We start from the raw sequence: 20,650 nt of genomic DNA, 5'->3' as shown, positions 1-20,650 counted from the left end.
CTGAATCCATATTTTAAGATAATTTTCACATTAAGTTTTATAAAGACTCGGGATATTTTATCTAAAAGGGAAACATTGAGTTTACGTGGACCTTTTCACAGCCTGAAAACTCAATATGCTTTTCCTAAAAATCCTTTGTGGTTTCAATGCCCTCCTTTCTCACTGCATTTTTTTTTTTTTTTCTTGTCAAAGGGATGAATGGCTGTGTTTGGCAGTGGCTTTAACAATATCTGTTTTATGGTTTGCTGCTGATAAGAGGGATGATCTCTTCCAGTCCCTTGTTAAGTTTTCATGGCACTGTTTCTGTCCCTGTGATTAGAATTGCCTCCTGGGCCACCACAGTCATCCTGAGGAGGCCCCTAGGGGCTGATGATCCTGGAAGGATCTTTAGGAGTCCTGTTGGAATTGGCTCCTCTCCTCAGAGTAAGAAACACCAGTGTCTCCCTTCTCCGGTGACCCCGTACAGTTTATTGCTGTGTGTTGGTGTGTGACATATAAAGGGGTACATAGAACTCGCTGTGGCACCAACGAAGCTGAAGAAGACAGTCTCATAAACTCTTCCTCCTTTGGTTCCTTAAAGTCTGGGGGTGAGGGGAATGGGAGGCTGGGGGAACCCAGGAAGAGAGCTGAGAGTTTTTTCTACTCTGAACCAAGCTTTCCTCCTCTAGAGGGGCTGCAGAATTCTAGATGCTTCTGCTTGCTGCTGTGCTCTCCTGGCCCATCGCTGGCACCAGGAAGAGTCCGGAGTCTCCAGGGAGAATCACACTCTATGGGCTGGGAGCCCCAGCCTTTCAGCAGGGGGGTGCATTTTAAATTCCCACAATCCTGCCCTTGAAGAAACCTATAGTTTTGCAATCCAGCCTTACCCTTCGCCTTAGATTCACTGGGATGTCCACCCCTCCTGCATCTTTTGAATACCCAAGCCAGAATAATGAAGAAAAAAAAATAGATATGCAGTGCGCATAGGTTTAAAAAAAAGAAAAACGAAATGTGTGTACGCGTGCGTGCATGCGTGCGTGTGTGTTTGTGTGTGTGTGTGTTTTCTAACCACTGACCTATCCCAGTCTTTCCCAAGCTTGTCCTGAGAAGCTGTGTAATGTCCTGAACCTTCTGCTTTGATCAGGAGAGAAGGGCCCCTCCTCCAGTGCCAAAGAAGCCGGCGAAGGGCCCCGCGCCGCTGATCCGGGAGCGCTCGCTGGAGAGCTCGCAGCGCCAGGAGGCCCGCAAGCGCCTGATGGCCGCCAAGCGCGCCGCGTCCGTCCGCCAGAACTCGGCCACCGAGAGCGCCGAGAGCATCGAGATCTACATCCCCGAGGCGCAGACCCGGCTCTGAGCGCCGCCCGCCCAGTCTCTGTGGCCCCTCCACCGCCCCATCCCCGCAGCCGTCTCCCCCCACCCCTCCGAGCCCGTCTGTTTCTGAGCTCAGTGACTTCCACTGTCGTGGTGTAGTGGTCCACCTCGCAGGAGCCGTTCCCCCACCCCACCCCCGCGCCGTCCCGCTTCCCGAACCAATTTGCCCATCTTCACCGAGCTGCGCCCCCTTAATTTCCCGATGCCGGCCCCCTGCCTCATACAGAGATCCAACCCTTTATTTTCTGGGCCAAGCCAAACCCACCTGTGTAGAAAAGACACCTTTAGGTCACCTGCCATCCTCAGTTTTTCTCAAGCTAGTGTGTTCCTAGAGCTCAGCAATATAAAACCATAGGGTATTTCAGAAATCCAGTATCACAGGGTGATCCTTTGGGACTTTCCGTCTTCCACATGAAAGAAACGAGGGCTCCGATTCCCTTTATTTCCCCTAAATGGTTATTCTTTCTTCTTCTTTTTTTTTTTTTTTTTTAAAAAAAAGCAGATGGAGCACTTTATTTCCAACCTCAGATTATCACACCATCTCACCCCGGAATCCATGAATGACAAAAGAGAGAGGGGACCAAGCTGGCCTGGGGGTGGGGGTGGGGGAGACCTGGATGTGTAGGGTTGAAGGGAGAAGCGAAATCTGCAGGTGCTAGGGGCACCTGCACCTCTCACAGCTGCACAAACTGCCTCGCTGTTAACTTCATCAATCACAGCTTCAAATGTTTCAATCAGCAGAAGATTGTAAATTTGATCTTTCAGGGAAATTAATCTATTCTGAAAGGCAATAAAAATGAAGAAGGCAAGGCAAAGCGAAGGAAGCGCTGATGGTTTGAGATACTGCATAAGGGATTTTATTTTCTCCTATTTTTAAGAAAAATTTAGGCCTGAAATGTTTTCTCAATTTTTATTGTACTATGTATATTATATTGTCGTTGTGGCGGTGATTTTTAAAGGGCAAAGTGTTGCTTCTGTTAATTTAGCGTCCATCCTGGTGGACCTGGCTAATGACACACACATAAGTATACATCTCCTTCTGAAGCACTGTAAACAGCAGCAAAGCTGTTTTCAGAGAAGGGTTTGGGTTTTCCTATCATCCCTTTGAATGCTACACATCCGTCTAGTTGAACCCACTCGTTCACATTTCAGGTATATTTCCTTCTTTAGCCTCTTCTGCTTACTATCCAGAGTTCGCTCACTCCCCACCATAGGATTTTGTCCTATGTCAAATGGAGAAACTAAGTTTATTACCCCAATAGACATGCTGCCTCATTCCAAAGAGCTTTCATTGTCATCTTGAGGTTCCAGGTAGGGAGAGAAGAAGTCTGACCTGCAGGGGTCAACAGCCATGAGGAGGGGGAAAGGTTATATGATTCAGTCACAGACAGAAGTCCAGGCACTGGGCAGAGTTTGTTGGTTTACATTTTTAGTCATGATTGATGGGCAGTATGCATTGGTGTCTAGCTGAAGATGTCTTCAAATGCCCTTACTCGTAGCAGTTTAAACATTTAGAATGTGGCGATCTTAAAGTATCACTGGCATATTATGTCCAGTTCACACCTTAAAGCATTAGAAATTTGCCATTGAACAAGAAATGAAAGACTTTTTTAAAAAATAAAATATGCTTGCACCAGAGAAGCTTTTAAAAAAATAATAATAATACACTCTCATAGCCAGGTGCTAATTTAATTTTATTTAAGAGAGGTGATGGGTTCTGGCAACGAATACTTTCACAGACATATTCTAAAACCACTAGAGAATTCGCTACCTCTCAGAGCCATTGATGCTTTGAGCTATCTTTATCCACAGGGCACAAATGTTTACTGCTGTGGTTTACAAGAAAAGGGCTACTAACTTATTTAAAAAACAACCAACCAACCAACTTTTAACTAGGGTAAGCCAAGCACCTTTCTGAAAGTGCTTTGTAAAATGGGGGGAAACAGATTTTTGAGCTTCAAAGTGTTTGCTAGTTCAGAAGAACACACCATTTCTTACCTTGTAGCAGCAATGAAGTGTCACATAAAGTTTGCCGCAAGGAAGGCCAACTGTCACCTTGGGTCACCTATGGTCACAGTCACTACTGAGAATGACTTGGAACTCAGCAGAGTGACAGGAAGGAAGCAGCATCCATTCCCTAACCCATGTTCACACCCATGGCGCTGTGCCCTAAGGCAGAGTTAAGATCTGGATTAAGAAATCGATTTCTAACATGATTAAGACCATCCTACAATATTTTCTTTGGAAACTGATTTAGCCCAAGATATTTTAAAGAGAGACAAGATAAGGCCTATTTATCTTGTCTAAGCAAATGGTATTTGTATATTCATAAGCTATTTTTGGTAAGAATTTTAAATCTTTTAGCTGACTGCCTACAGGGCATCATGACCTTTGCCTTCCTTAAAAAACACAGTTTAAATTGTACAAACACTTTATAAAAAGCTAATTATTGATGTTAGAACATGACCCCCCCACAATGCTGTTTGCTAACCACTTGAACCCCGAAACTGACATCCATGAGCTTAACCTTTGTTACATTGTTCTTTTTGATGTAATTTGTAGAAATGTTTTTTAGTTCATAATGGAAAATGTATGTACCCTGAAAAATTACTTATTTTGTTTAACTTTGGTACAAAGGTGTTGGGCATTTTCTTGGGGCGGGGGGATTACAAAAGAAGTTTGTCTCCCACATCAAAAAATGTTCAAAGAAATTAAGTATTTATTATATTTTTTGCAGATGTTTCCATACAATTCACATAACCTTTTTGTAAAGAGAGATGAAGAAATGGATTAAAGATTTTTAATATTTGAAATGGTAAATAGAACTAATTTATTTGTAATATATTTCTGTTATTTATAGATGTTTCCTTAATGTTTTACTGTGCATTACCACTTTAATTTAAGCCTTATCCTTGTGAATTTACCATTTCTTTTTTAAAACATGTCTAGATGCATATTTTAAATAACTGGAATGTAAATCACTAGCATATCTGAATTCCCAAATGTAATTTTTAAAAATTATTTTGGTTCGGAAAAAAAAAAGATTCATTTGAAAGCCTTCAGATGGAGGGGTGGGGAACATTTTTATGGCTTTCTGAATTGGAATTTCATAGGCTTATTTACCTAGATTGTGTGTGGATAAAAAAAAATTGTAAATAGATGAACGTTTCCCAAATGTAAAAAGAAGAAATTAATAAAATAATTAATGCACCTGCTTTCAGGTCTGTGTGCTTTCAGTGGAGTCCCGTTTCTTCGCAAACCTGAGTAGTTGTTTTTGGAGGGAAGTAGTTCAGTGATTATTCTGAACTATTATAACATAAGCATGTTATTCTTACTTGCATTGTAACAACACGCATGCTACTCACTGTTGAGTATGGAGAGATCTTGCATTCTATTTAAAGGATCTCAGTACTGAAGAACTAAAAAATCCTTTTACTCTGATAATCATAGACACATGGAATTTTGAGTCAAGAGCAGCAGAAACTGTTGCAGTCAGAATCAGGTATATTTTCTGTTTGCAGTTTTTAACCCTTCAAACGTGCAAATATATGTATATTTTGCGCACTTTAATTTCTTTTGTATACATTTCACCCATTTGGTTTGGGACACAGTTCTCCAGGTAGGAAAATCAGAATAATGCTTTGTGGTTTTCATTTCATCCTCACAGTAATAAAAACAAAAACAACAACAAAAAAAACTGTGCTCACTGGGACTGGGGTGTATTGCAGTGGTAGAGTATGTGCGTAGCATGCATAGTTCTCGGGTTCAATCTCAGCATCATCACACACACACATGCACACAAAGAGCAGGGCGCAGTGGTGCATGCCTATAGTCCCAGCGACTCAATAGCCTGAGACAGAAGGATTGCAAGTTCAAGGCCAGTCTGGGCAATTTGGTGAGATCCTGTCTCAAAGAAAAGAGAAGAACTGGAATGTAGCTCAGTCGTTAGACTGCTCCTGGGTTGGATCCCCAGTAATGCAAAAAGAAAAATCAAACTGCTTACTGAGGTTTAGTGACTTGCCCTCCAATGACACAATTTTTAATGAACAGATTTGAATCTAAAATGCAAGCTTTTATTCAATTCCTTCTTCAGGGTCATCTCTATTGTTCTTTTCATTTTAAAATTGGTAATTATTCTCACTATCAATTTCATCTGGCTTTCATCTAGGTCATATTCATAAACCTTATTTTACATGCACAAACAGGGCGAAAAAGTTAACTTTGTTTTATAAAGTGCATTTGCACTCATCTGTTAGTTGAAAATGACACAACTCTAAAACCTGTGTCCACAGTGTTTCATTCCCAAGCCCCACCTAGTTCATGGACAAATCCATCCACTTCTATGTGGCAAACTTGGGAACTGGTAAGCACAGTAGCCACTTTTTTCCAATTTTTGTACATAAGCAAGACCTATGCAAGTCACCAAATTAACACCATGTACTTTTTTGTGGGGGCAGGTGTGCTACCTGGGATTAAACTCAGGGACACTCAACCACTGAGCCACATCCCCAGCCTTATTATATGTTTTATTTAGAGACAAGGTCTCACTGAGTTGCTTAGCACCTCGCTTTTGCTGAGGCTGGCTTTGAACTCTCAATCCTCCTGCCTCAGCCTCCCTAACTGCTGGGATTATAGGTGTGTGCCACTGCACCTGGTAACACCATGTACTTTTGAAACTGCTTCAAAAGAGGAATGATCCAGCCATTGAATCCCTGTGAGATTACAACAATCTCATTATTTTGGTGCATGTACTAACTATTCATGTAATCTGAACCTTGATCATATTTCTCTTTTCACAAATTAATTCTTCTATTTCATTGAGGCTCCTAACCATTTCAGCCAATTCCCAAACGAAATGAGTTAGCTTTTGAAGGTAGAAATTCAAATTTCAGTGACATCATTTCCCATGTTACAGGGTCCACCTTTCCCACCCTACAAAAAAAAAAAAGGAATTTAATTTTTTATAGAAATTGGACAAAATTGTTTGCTTTGAACATGCTGTTCTTTTATATATATATATCTTTGAAATTAATTCACCCCTTGAGAATATACATTGATTTTGGTTTAAATAAATGACATATTAAAATCACCGTGTCTGAATGTGTTCATTCTCTAATGCCATTGATAATAAAAAGTGCTGAAATTTACTTCTGGTTTGCTCAATGGGCTGACTTTCAGCTGCTAAACCAAGATGAAATCAATTTCTTTTGCAAACAGAAACTAGCGGCCCTGTCTGAAAACCCTCTCTAGGTCCTAATTTACTAGTACAAGTTTACAAAACAGGTCTTAAATTATCCTGTAAATCAGGTATTATCTCCCATGAAGCAGAGAGTGGAGAATAGTGCTACTTCTTGATGCAATGTTGTCCTCTGGGCTTACTACTGGCTCAGGAGAGGCAGCCTCAGAAAAATCACAAGAATGTGAAGCCCCACTGTGATTCCTGTGTCTCAATTTTGGCAGTCAAGAGATTATTCCCATACATCTTCTATGTGATTAAGCACAAGCCTGAATTTACAGAACGTGGCCAAAAGCAAGCAAGCTTTGCAGCAAATGCCAAAAGTCAAGCTCTGCCCTGGAGCTGACCAAACTGTTGCCATTCATTGCACAAAATGCTTTCACTACGCTGATAAAGGTAGTCACTCTCGCTCTTCTCATTTTTAGACTGTCTTGTTTGGAGAAGGAGATGCTAATTTCATCTGGAAACTTGATAGGTCAATCAGTGTCACTAAGAAGCTTCTATTGAGTTAGAAAGGGGGAGGGGAAACAGTTGTCTCTTCTGTTACATAGGGAAAAAATGCATTCTTCCTATTGGCTCTGCAGGGGGTTCTTAAACAACAAGGACAGCTCTCTGTAATCCTAAATCCTGGTGTTTTGCTGTTTCTGAAGGCCAGTGGTTTACAAATAGAAATATTCCTGCACAGAGAGGCTTCTGAGATTTGCATATACAGCTGTCCTTCCTCACCATTAGGGATGCAACCAACTGCACATCAGAAATATTTCAGGGGGCAGGGGGGCTAAACATGTACAGACAGTTTTCCTTGTCATTATTCCATAAATCATACAGCACAACAACTACTTACATAGCATCTACATTGTACACTAGTACATTGTACATTGTACACTAGTACATTGTACACTACATTGTACACTACATTGTACACTAGTACATTGTACATTGTAACAAATCTAAAGATGACTTAAATGTATACAGAAGCATATGTGCAAGTTCTGTGTGAATACGACACCATTTTATATAAGGCACTTGAGCGTCCACAAATTTTGGTATCCAAGGAAGGTCCTGAAATCAAGGATACGGAGAGATGGCTATATAGTCATTGGTTGATTGATACTTCCTTCTTTCTAGGGCTTTCAAGTCCAACGCCTACCAGTAGCTTCAATTATGAAAGATGAGGAGAAACACGGAAGGAATTACATGATACTGTATTTGGCCCCATAAAGTATAGTCAAGGAAACATCTCCCTAGATTAAAATTAAAAATTCTACTAAATGAAAAGGGGAGGTCTATTTTAGAAGGATTTGTTTGTTTGTCTTGGGGAATACTTTCTTACTGTAGAACATGTTTACTTCTGTATGTGACACTTTTAAAATACCAGATTGGTCACTTCTTTTCCTTCCAGAATAAGACCCCCCACTGTGCTTTAGGACATCAGCTAATATGAACTCTAATTCCCAAGTGGGAGAAGCAGCAGCCTGAAAAGACAGAACACAACATAGGTGACAAAGAGTCCTTTAAAGACTTGACCCTGGAATTCCTTTCCAGTTTGACTGAATCTGACCCATTTCTTGAGTATCCTCCTCTCCTCCCAAGAGGGTTTAGGGAAAACTCTTATTTTCAGTCTAGACTCTGGGAGGGCTTGGTGAGCCTGGAATTTCCAACATTGAGCTTTGCAAACATGAAAGCCTCTCAAGGGCTCCCAAATTTTTTCTGAAGATTAGTCAAGCAAGGTAATAAATCTGGAAAGATTGAAGAGGATCCTTTCCAAGGAGCTGGTATCTTCATATCTAGTCTTGGGTTGGTGCACCAAGGAGCCCTTGATTAGAAAGCTGAAATCCACGGAACCTTACAGAGTGAAAACTTGATCAATCATTTGGAAAACTGGAACAGTGGAGACATGTTGGCACAGGAACTTGGGGATTTCCAAAACGAATTCAAGGGAGTGTTAAGCACTTTGTAAACAGTGGTGAAGTGAGCGGGTGGGGGGCTCTATTCGGATAATTCTGGATAATTCTAGAAACAAGGAAAGAAAGCTTAACATCTTAATAAGGAGGATCTAAGATATTTTAGCTTTAGCCTACTTAGGATTTCTCAGTGGTTAGATTCATCATGGTCTCAAGGGTACTTGATCTGCATATAGGTTATGAGGAGGTCAAGGGCCAACTATTCTTCTAGCAAAGATAACACATTAGAATTGGGTTAAATATTCAACTGAGAGAATTTAGGTTAAACATTAAAGAAGTGCTTACCTAAGACAATTGTGAGATCTAGGCTACCATGAGAAACTTGATACCACGTGAGAATGACAGAAATCTGTCACCTGAATGATCTTTGTCAAAGAAGGCAGGTCTTTCAGGGCCATAGTCTAAATTTGTCTGTAAGATGGTAAGTAAACACATAAAACATGGCTTTCTCTACCTCAGGATCCCTGTTGGCTTCAGCCCAAAGTTGTAATTCTCCTGCAGGGTTTCTGTCAGCAACTCCAGGTTCACAAGATTCACGAAGACGAAGGGAAAAGTCCCCACACACTGTATTAGTATTACCAAGGTATTATTTTGCTATTTTTGCTTTTTTTTTTTTTTTTTTTGCAATGCTAAGGATAGAATCCAGGGCTTCAAACATGCTATGCAAGTGCTGTGTGTCATTTTAATGATAATATTCTGACTTGTGGTAGGGTAGGAAAGCCCTGCTATAAGTTTATAATATGCCAATATTCCTGGCATTTCTTTCTTTTGCGGGGATGGGGAGGAATACTGAGAATTGAACCAGGGGCACTGGACCATTGAGCCACAACCCAGGTCTATTTTGTATTTTATTTAGAGACAGGGTCTCACTGAGTTGTTTAGCACCTCGCTTTTACTGAGGCTGGCTTTGAACTCATGATCCTCCTGTCTCAGCCTCCTAAGATGCTGGGATTACAAGCATGTACCACTGTGTTGGGCAATTCCAGCATTTCTTTTAGAAACTTGACTTACCCTCTTAGCCTCAAAACTGTGCCAAGAAATAACTGAGCTTTTATGAAAGTGGGTAAAACCTCAGATTTGAAACCAGACTACCCAGTTTGAACCCTGGCTCTACTCTTTACTAACTGTGTCTTTTTGGGCAAATTATTTTACCTTCCTGTGCCTTGGTTTCCCCATCTATACAATTAGGATGAAAATATTACCTGTCTCATAGGATTGTTATAAGGTTAAGTGAAATAATATATGTAAAGTTTCAGGCAAATGGTCAGCATTCAATCAGTGTTCACTATTGTCATTATTAAGCCTTTTATGTTTACTGAGTATGTGCCTTGTACCCTGGATGGACTGTTTTATGAGTATTCTGTAACTTACCCTCATGATACCCCATGAGGCATCACTATAAGTGAGTTGAAAAGAAAGTAGAGGGCACTCCCAGGGTCACAGGTGATGCAGCTACTGTTTGAATCCAGCCTGACACTAGACACTTTGTTCCTATGTGTGTGACATGGGTAGGACAAAGCAACTTATATATTGTCTATTTTTTTTTTCCTGGTAAACAAAGAGTGCACATCTAAAAATTCCAAAAAAAAAAAAAAAACACACACACACAGAAGGCTGTACATGCAGCAAGCCTGCTTTTCACTCTAGTTTCTATGTACGTCCTTCCAACATTTCTCTGCCCGTTCAGATTTGTATCCATTTTCCTCCACAACGTGGAAGCACACTACACACCTTCCTTTTTCATTTAATTATGTATTGCTCCTTTTCAGAGCATGTGATCTACCTGTTATCTTTAATGGCTCCACAGTCGTAATATGCTAGTGAGTTCTACTGCTGGGTTCTAGTCTCTTCCCATTGCTTATTATGATAAAAAAAAATCTGAAGTGAAAATCGTTTTATCTTGCATCTTTAGTATCTATAGATTGATTATATTCTAGACAAATGAACATCTTTTTCTTTTCTTTTCTTTTCTTTTTGTACTGGGGATTGAACTCAGGGGCACTCAACCACTGAGCCACATCCTCAGCCCTATTTTGTATTTTATTTAGAGACAGGGTCTCACTGAGTTGCTTAGTGCCTCGCTGTTGCTGAGGCTGGCTTTGAACCTGCGATCCTCCTGCCTCAGCCTCCTTAGCCGCTGGGATTACAGGCATGTGCCACCATGCATAGCTTTGCATATTTTTTGAAAGAAATATTACCAAATTCCTTACCCAAAAGGCTACATTGATTTTCACTTGGTCAAACGTGTCTGAGTATACCTTTGCAAACAATAAAACAAAGCATTCAGAAAGTAAATTCAGAGGGTTGAAACTCATGTTCCAGGTTCTTGGATCAATCCCCAGCACTGGAAAAAATAAACAAAATACAGAGAGTATATCCAGAGACGTATTAATTAAAAAATAAAATAAAAATTAGCTAGGCACAGTTTCACATGCATGTAATCTCAAGTATTTGGGAATCTGAGGCAGGGGGATCACCAGTTTGAAGTCAGCCTGGGCAATTTAGTGAGCCTCTGTCTCAAATTTTAAAAAAGGGCTGGAGATATGGCTGGGTGGTAGGTTCAATCCCCAGCACCACCAACAAACCCTCTTTTATTTAACTATTTTGAGTTGTTTTAGATTCTTGGTAAACAAATAGTAGCCTAAGAAGATGGTGTTAGTTCTGACACCCTTTGCAGTTCAACATAAGAATGTGCCCTGCTTTCTAGAAAGTAAGAAATATCCAGCAGGTGTTCTCCTCTCCTCTCCTCTTCTTCCTCTCTCTTCCCTTCTCTCCTTTTTCTTTCAGCAGATGTCCTGACAAATAAGAAATCCGAGTTTCCCTGTGGGGGCAGGACCCATTTCAGAGCCTGTGACTTTTGAGAACTCTTTGTCATGAGCAGAAACTCTTCATTTCCCAGAGGCTACCCTTTGTCACACTACAGTGTGCCAGCCTTTCCATCCTGTAGTCCCCGCTGCCCCTCACTGGCCGGAAGTCACTGCCCACCCTCCAGTCCCTTATACCCAACCCCAGTATCCTTGCTGTGACCTGGAAAGTCATTTCTGCTGCAGTTAAGACAAACAGGCCTGTGTCTTTTCACATGCATTAGAACAACGCTTTTCAGTGTGGAAATGCACACAGAGAACTTCACACAACAGCTACAACTTTCTAAGGTCTGGTCAATATTTCAGTTCCAGGCCTGGAAAGAATTTGCTTTGACATTGAATTTAAACAACGATTTCTTCATTCCATATAAAATCCCAGCCTAAGCTGTTCGTGGCTCTAGTAGCCACTTTCTACAGTTGAGAAGGTGGGAACATGGCAAAAGAAATGGAGACACCCGATAAAGGCACTAGAAGCCACCAGAAAAACAAAACAAAACAAAACAAAACCAACTTGAAAATGGCCCCAACACTCTGCCTTTTATGAAATGTTCTAATAGATACAGAAAGTGATTATGAATGATTGTGGGGTGGTGGGGGGGGGCGGGGAGGCCAAGATTTATGGACCAAGTGGAGTTTGACTTGTAGGCTTTTGACAGCCCAGAGAACAATGATTCTCAAATATCAATGTTCCTAGGAATTCCCCCCTAAGAATCAGCCCCCCTGCTGCAGATCCTGAGTGGGGGGAGACTGCCCAGAGTCCATCTGCATTTCTAACAAAGTCAACAACAGGAGGCTCATTCCGGATTGCAGGGGCCACCCTCTGAGAAACTGCCCTCCAGCTGTGGTTTCAACCTGGGGTGCTTTAGGAAACCTGCAAAAGGGCTGGAGTCGGGAAAGCTCAGTGGGGAGGGAGGGCTTGCCTGGGGTCCATGAAAGAGAGAGCGAGAAAGAGAGAGAGGTAGGGAGGGAGGGGAGGGGGAGGGGAGGGGAGGGAGAGAGAAGGAAGGAAGAAAATCTGCATAGAAGACCAATAACACCAGAAACTGCAGGGGAGTAGGAGAGGGCCAAGGCCTCCAAGTTGCTGCACACTTTTGTGCGAGGCTGAGAACTCTCACCATAAAGGCATTTGAAACCAACGGAAAGAGGTGGAGCCAAGGCCTGGAGAACGTGGGAGCGGTGAATAGTCAGGGAGTCAGTCACAGGTAAACACATGACTCGAATGACAGGCTCCTCCGAGGGGTTGTATTTTAACTCATATGCCAGGGCAGGGACAAGTGAGAACTCGTGTCCTGTGGACAATGCCCTTACTTAAAGCATTGCTTAAAAAAAAAAAAAAAAAAAACATTGTGAACCACTTAGGCTGGTCCCAATTTCTCAATTTCAATTTGTGTCCAAGGGGCATTTGTCGGGGGCATATGTGACTCTCAGTCAGGTGTGAGATTTCCTGTTGAGATTAAGCATCTCTGCCCTCTTGCTTCTGAGAATAAAAACACAGAAGCAGAAAGCTTAACATTACAGAGAATATTCTTATGTAGTGACTAGTGCACATCAGTTTATTTTCTTCTCTCTCTCTCTCTTTTTTTTTTTTTGGTGAGTGTGTGTGTGGTACTCCGACTTGAACCCAGGGCCTGGCCATGCTAGGTTACCACTGAGCTACATCCTCAGCCCCATCAGTTTATTTTCTAGAATATACTCTGTAATAAAATAAAATGTGACTTGATTACTGTGCACAAGATTATTCTTCATAGCCACCTGGCACAGGGAATCAGCATTTTAGGAGGAATCACCTAAAATGACAGTTTCCTCATCTACTATGTTTTTTTACTTTTGTATAACTCCAGAATCTAGAGACTAATTGACCACATCTGGTCAATTATTTACATAGCATTCAGTACCATTAATTCCCTGGAAGCTGTTTAACATCTGAGAAGCCAAAAACTCTATAGCAAAAAAGATAGTGAAAGTTTGTGTCATGAAGAGATCCACAAGCTCTCTGGTCGCTGGTGAAGGACTACTTATTTCATTCAACCTCCACTACCACAGATTTCCTCTATAGCAATGTTGGAGATTTTTCTCTGGATATTTTTAATATAAGAATGAGATTTAAACTATCAGAAAGGAAGCTATAGATCCTGAATTTTATAGGATAATTTAGATGTTATAGATTTTGTCTATTGTCTTACTCTGCTTTGTGTTACTATAACAAAATACCTGAGGCTCCTACCTTATAAAGGAAAGAGGTGTATTTAGCTCACCGATCTAGAGGTTTAAGAGCTTAGCACCAGCATCTGCTCAGCTACTGGAACCCATGGAGGTTTGACTCATGGCAGAAAGGAGAAGCAAGCCCTTGCTTTAGAGAAGTGTTAAGAGTTTGAGAGTGGCATAGGAGAGAGGTGCCAAGCTGATTTTACAAAAACCCATTCTTGCAGTATATAATTCAGTCCAGTGAGAGCAGGAATTCACTTCCCCAAGAAAAGCATTCATCCCTCTTAAAAGCCCCAACACCCCTCAACACTGTTACGCTAGGTTCACCGGGGACAAAGCCTCAATCTGAGTTTTGGTAGACATAATTACATTTAAGTCACAACATCTATAAATGTTGATTTGGGTACATGTACAAACCAGGGCCAAAGTCCCTTGCTGGATCACGTGTTCTGGTTTTTGTTACAGAAGCACAATGTTCTCCCCTCTATCAGATCACCTTTGCTCCCTTCCACAGCACCCAGAAATCTATGCATATTTTCCACAGATTATAATTTGGAAATCTAACTAGCCACCAGAGTTATTCTCCTTGATTCTCTACTTTCAAACAGCTCTCACGGGTGGGCATGGGTGGTACATGCCTATAATCCTGGTGACTAGGGAGGCTGAGGCAGAAGGATCACAAGTTTGAGGCCAGCCTCAGCAATTTAGCTAGACCTTTAGTCACTCAGCGAGACCCTGTGCCAAAAATAAAAAGAACTGGGTATGTAGCTCAGTGGTGAGGTACTCCTGGGTTCATTCCCCAGTACAAAAAAAAAGTAAATAAATAAAATAGCTCTCAGCCATGTTGGCTATATTTATATGTATACATCTAAATTTATGTGTGTACTTGTGTGTGTGTGTGTATGTGTGTGTGTATTTTATTCTAGGGTCTCATTTTCTCCTTCCTCAAACAAAAATTCTGTTTCTATTGAAAGTGAACATGAACATCTCTAATGGAGAAATACTGATTTAGAGAAATAGCTTTTTATTAGTTATAAAGTATTTAATAAAACCTTTAAAACTTATTCTCAAACCAATGAGCCCCCCAGAACAATAAATTGTGGTTGCCCAAGTACCTTCACCTGCAAAAAAGGATTAAACCTTTCTGGAAAAAGAGCCGATTTCCAAGTTTGGGGCAATAATGTAACAGGTAAGTATGCATGCCCTTACTGTAGCAGATCATAAGAAAGTTATAAATTACTATACCATTTCAAAAGGAACTAGGAGCTGACTTTAAAAGGTTCTCACTGCTATAAGATTAGCCAATTTGAGCATCAACAGGGAAATAACTGCAATGGATTAAAACATCAAGTAAGTACAACCCATGAAGGCACAATGATAGTCCTCATTGCATTCTCTATACCCAGCACCAACAGAATTTTCAGCAATGATGAACTTGTCCATATCTGCACTGGAACTGGAGCATTTGTGGTTTTTGTTTGTTTGTTTTGTTGTTGTTTTTTTTAACCCAGGGATGCTTAACTACTGAGACACATCCCCATATTTTGGGACAGGATCTTGCTAAGTGGCTTAGGGCCTCAATAAGTTGCCAAGAATGGCCTTGAACTTTTGATCCTCCTGCCTCAGCTTCTCAAGTTACTGGCTGGAGCAGTCTTTATTCAATTACCCACAGCTTTTCATGTAGCTTACAGTTCTGGAGACCAGGAAGTCCAAGAGCATGGCACCAGCACCTGGTGAGGGCCTCTTGCTGCATTGTAACATGGTGGAAGGCAACATGTGGTGAGACAGAGCCAGTGGGCTAGCTCAAGTCTCTCGTTCAAGTCTCTCTCTCTCTCCCTTTTTTTTTTTTTTTTGGTACTAGAGATTAAACCCAGGCATGCTTTACCACTGAGCCACATCCCCAGCACTTTTTAAATTTTTTATTTTGAGACAGGGTATCGCTAAATTGCTAGGGCCTTGTTAAATTGCTGAAGCTGGATTTGAACTCGTGATCCTCCTGCCTCAGACCCCAGAGTTATGGGGTTATGGGCATGCACCACTGCCCCCCCTTACTCTTTTCCTCTTCTTATAAAGCAAATAATCGCCATTACAGGGACCCCATTGTCATGGCCTCATTGAGTCCTAATTACCTCTCAAAGGTCCCACTTAGTCTTCAAGTACCATTAACATATGAATTTGGGGAGTAAGTTTCCAACACATAAAATTTTGGGAGTACACATTAAAACTGTAGTGGGCCCCTATAATAAAGACAGGCTAACAAGAGAAAAGCATTATGAGCCCTCAGAAACAAAGATTCGGAGAAACAGAGAATCTGTGTATTTTTACACTAAGTTTGATGAAAACTGAACAGTCACGGATAAAGAAGTGTAATCTAAACTGAGGGCAACTTAGCAAGGCCAATTTGTTTAGATTCTATGTCTTCAGAAATAGGGATGTTTCTTTTTTCTCCTGGTAGAGGGTGGGTATCCTATGAAGATCTTATGACCTACTTCAGAAAAACTTCAGGAAATTCTCCCCCCACACACACCTTTTTTTTTTTTTTTTGATACCAGGGATTAAATCCAGGGATGCTTTACCACTGAGCCACACTTCCGCCCTTTTTTTATATTTTTTATTTAGAGACAGGGTCTTACTGAGTTGCTTAGGGCCTCACTAAATTGCTGAGGCTGGCCTTGGAACTCACGATCCTCCTGAGCTGCTGAGTTTACAGGTATGTACCACCAAATCCAGCCTCAGAGAATTCTTTTATGGACTGCTTCATGGGAGGTGGGGAGAGAGGGACTGTCCTGCTTCTGGGTTTATCTCAAATGCAAAGGGGCTGTATTTCTGAGTGCTGCGACTGGAGCTACTTGAGCTATGTCACACAGCACCTAGCATGGGCTTGGTTTGAAAGACTTGATTTGCTCATCCTTTTGTTTTCTCCCTCCATATCAGTACGTCTTATCATCAGCCCTCACTGTCTCTAGGCCACGATGCCCTGTCTTCTTGCCCTTCACCCTCTAGTCCTTGTGACTCTTCCTGATGACCTTGACCTCCCACCTGGAGTTAGTTTGGCAATTCCTCACTTTTGACCAGCTAAACAGGTTACTTATTGTTATTCACTATCTCTGCATCGGTCATGAATATTAGATGCCAAATCATTAATTTTTAAGAACATTTTTTAATGAAAAATTTGAACACATAGCCAAATTGAAAGACTTTTAGCATGAAAAATTTCCATGTACCCATGATCTAGATCCTACCACTAACACTTTACTCTACTTTCTATATCACATTTCTATCAATCTAACCACAATCTTTCTTATTTTATGCATTTCAAGCTAACTTGCAGACACACCCCTCTGAGTAGTTCAGCATACCTGTGATATTCAATGTTTGTTTACATTTTATTTTAATCACTGAATTCGGACATTTAGAAGCACATTGGAGATAACCCAGTCTCACTAACCCTACCAAAGTAGGAACTGAGACAACACATAGTCTCTGGGAATGGAACCAACTTTGAAATAAATCATCCCAAGAAATATTCATAGGCATGTTTTAGGACTTTTCCCATTGCATTTAATGGTTTTTTGATTTTTTTTTTTTTTTTTTTTTGTCTATGATACTGAGGATTGAATCCGGGGTACTCTACCCCTGAGCTACATCCTCAGTTCTTTTTATTTTTTATTTTGTGACAGAGTTTTACTAAATTGCCCATGCTGGCCTTGAACTTGTGAACCTCCTGCCTTAGCCTCCTGAATAGTTGGGATTATAAGGGTGTGGTCACTGTGCCTGGCTGTCATTTGGTCTTTTGAAGTTCATCTTGGGCACTTCTAGATAGAACTATGGACTGAACTGTGTCCTCCCCACCACAAATTTATAGGTTGAGGCCCTAACACCCAATCTGATGATATTTGGAGATGGAACCTTAAGGAGGTAGTTAGGTTTAGATGATGTCATGAAGGTGGAGCCTTCCTGATGGGATCCGTCTCTTTTATCAGAAGAGACACCCGAGAGCTTGGTTGTCCTCTCTCTGCAATGTGAAGACTTGGGGAAGGCGGCCATCTGGAAACCAGGGAGAGAGTCCTCACCAGAACCCAACCATGCTGCTACCCTAATGTTGAACTGCAGTCTTCAGACTGCAGGAAATAAATGTATATTGTTTAAGCTACAGGGTATTCTGTTGTGGCGCCCAAGCCAACTAAAACAGATGAATTGTAAATCTATTCAAACTATCAGTTCATCTTATCTGTAAATCTATGCTTCACGAAGAAGACTAGTGCAACCTGGATCCTTTGTTGAAAATACAGGAGATAAAAATTATAAATAGATATAAAATTGTCCACTCCTAAGTTCAATGCAGCGTGATTCACGATAGCCAAGATATTCGAATAGCCTCAATGTCCATCAACAGATGAATAGATTTTTAAAGTGTGGTATATAATCACAGAGCAATGCTACTTAGATTATAAAAGAAAATTTTAAAAAAGAAAAAAAAGGATGGAAGGAAAGAAGGAAGGAAGGAGAAATTGTTTTATGTGATAATATAGGTGAACCTAGAAAGCATTATATAAAATAATCCAGACTCAGAGAGACAAATATTGTATGATCTCAGTTCTATGTGTAATCTGAAAAAGTCAAACTCATTAAAGTAGAATGTAGAATAGTGGTTACCAGAGACTGGATTGAGAGGTGGTATGGGGTGAGGGGTGACATTTGTCAAAAAAAAGTTGTAGTTAGACAGGAGGAAGAAATTTTCGTGTCCTATTGCACAGCAAGGTGAATAGAGTTAAAATGTATTTTATATTTCAAAATAGCTAAAAGAGGATTTTTAAATGTTCTCACCACAAAGAAATGATAAATATTTGAAGTAATATATATGTTAATTACCCATATAAATGTTTAGCAATGTATACATGTATCAAAACATCACATTGTACCCCACAAATAAAAAACAATTACTATTTATCAACTAAAAAAAAATTTTAATGTCATGATAGGAAAAATATTTGCAAATCATCTATCTGACAAGAGGTTAATATCCAAAATATATAAAGAACTCTTACAACTCAACAACAAAAAGAGCCCAACTTAAAAATGGGCAAGCCAAACGCAATGGTGCAAGGCTGTAATCCCAGCGACTAGGAAGACCAAGGCAGGAGGATCACAAGCTCCAGGGCGGCCTTAGCAATTTAGCAACACACTGTCTTAAAGTAGAATGAAAAGAGATGGGATATTGGCCTTGGGTCTAATCCCCAGGATTAAAAAAAAAAAAAAAAAAAAAAAGCACAAATATGATCAGGCATGGTGGTGCATCCCATAATCCCAGTTACTCCAGAGACCGAGGCAGAAAGATCACAGGTTTGAGGCCAGTGAGGGCAATTTAGCAATACTTGTTTCATATTTTTTTAAAAAAGTTTTTTTTAGTTGTAGATGAACACAATATCTTTATTTTTTATTTATTCATTTACCTGTGATGCTGAGGATTGAACCCAGGGCCTCATGCATTCAAGGCAAATGTTCTACCACTGAGCTACAACCCTAGCCCCTGTTTCACACTTAAAAATAAATAAATAAATAAAATGGGGTGGAGATATAGCTCAGTGACACTTGCCTAGAATGCACAAGACCCTGGGATCAATCACCAATACCACGAAAAAGAAAAAACAGAGAAAGAACACAAGGAGAAACACAATTCTCAAAGCCAGTGCAGGGGCGCACGCCTGTAATCCCTGTAGCTCTGGAGGCTGAGGCAGGAGGATCGCGAGTTCAAAGCCAGCCTCAGCAATTTAGCAAGCTCTTGTCCCAAAACATTAAAAAAAAAAAAAAAAAAAAGGAGGAGGTGTTGGGGATGTGACTCAGTGGTTAAGTGCCCCTGGGTTCAATCACCAGTACTAAAAAAAAGAAAAAAGAACAGCCCTGAGAATGGCATCTGGGGAGGCTGAGGCAGGAAGATTTCAAGGTTGAGTCCAGCCTCAGCAATTTAGCAAGGCTGTAAGCAACTTATTGAGAAATATCTCAAAATAAAAAATAAAAAGGGCTGAGGATGTGACTCAGTGGTAAAGCACCCCTGGGTTAAATAAGTCCCCAGCACCAAAACTTTTGTGATGACACAGAAGATTAAATTTTGTAAATCCATACGTTAGTAAATTTTCTCAAGGGTAATATCTAAATTATAATACACAAATCATATAAGTCTTGCATGCTAACCGGTTACACCACTGGAGCCACTGTCAATACACAAATCAAGGACAACAAATATGGTAACTTTGGGGGAAGGGGTCAGAAACTATCTGAACTGTCACAAAAGCAGCACTGTCATCAATATGTCATTGTCACAAAGACATCATCCACATGCATTAATTTGGACTATTCAAATTTAAAGTACATTCATAAGTATTCCATGCATCCTAATCTTGCATCAAACTTAGCTTAATAATAAAATATTTTTAAAGTAATTCCAGCACAATTAAAAAAAACCCTGCAATATACTGGTTGCATCCTGCTTTTTTGGCCAAAAAAAAATTTTTTTTTACATGAAATCTGCAACAATTATGTGGTGAAATATAGTAATCACAACAGATAAAAGGTGGAAACAATCCAACCATCCATTGATGAATGGATGGATAAACCAAATGTGGTGTATATATATATATATATATATATATATATATATATATATATATATATATCAGAATATTATGCAGCCTTTAAAAAAGAAGGAAATTTTCACATGATGCAACACAGATAAACCTAAATGCTAAATGATATTAATTGCTCATAAAATGTCAAATATCATATAATTCCACTAATACGAGGCACCTAGAATTCTCAAGTTTATAGCAACAGAAAGTAGGATGGTAACTACCTATAGTTGGGGAAGAAAGGCAAACACAGAGTTAGTGTTTAATGGGAACAGAGTTTTAGTTTTGCAAGACAAAGAATATAAAGATGGTGGTTGCACAATGGGAACATTCTCAATACCACTTAACTGCACACTTAGAAATGATTAGAGTAGTAAATTTTAATATTGCATGCATTTCCCCATA

The 20,650-nt window shown here is 40.3% G+C and overlaps 1 protein-coding gene across 11 annotated transcripts in view; it reads left to right on the top strand.

Moving 5' to 3' along the window:
- The window catches only part of Dlgap1 (DLG associated protein 1), a 362,352-nt gene extending 361,019 nt beyond the window's left edge, over nucleotides 1–1,333 (top strand). For all 11 annotated transcript variants that reach the window (XM_027942934.3, XM_027942933.3, XM_027942943.3 and 8 more), the window contains one exon: nucleotides 1,124–1,333. In XM_027942934.3, coding sequence (XP_027798735.2) covers nucleotides 1,124–1,333 — 210 coding nt within the window. The remainder of the gene's footprint in view (nucleotides 1–1,123) is intronic.
- Nucleotides 1,334–20,650: the final 19,317 nt, after the last annotated feature.

Source organism: Marmota flaviventris, chromosome 16 (genome assembly GCF_047511675.1).
Source record: "Marmota flaviventris isolate mMarFla1 chromosome 16, mMarFla1.hap1, whole genome shotgun sequence".
In the NCBI taxonomy this organism is placed as follows: Eukaryota; Metazoa; Chordata; class Mammalia; order Rodentia; family Sciuridae; genus Marmota; species Marmota flaviventris.
The sequence above is the reverse complement of the archived record's forward strand: the minus strand, read 5'-3'. Positions and strand labels throughout refer to the sequence as shown.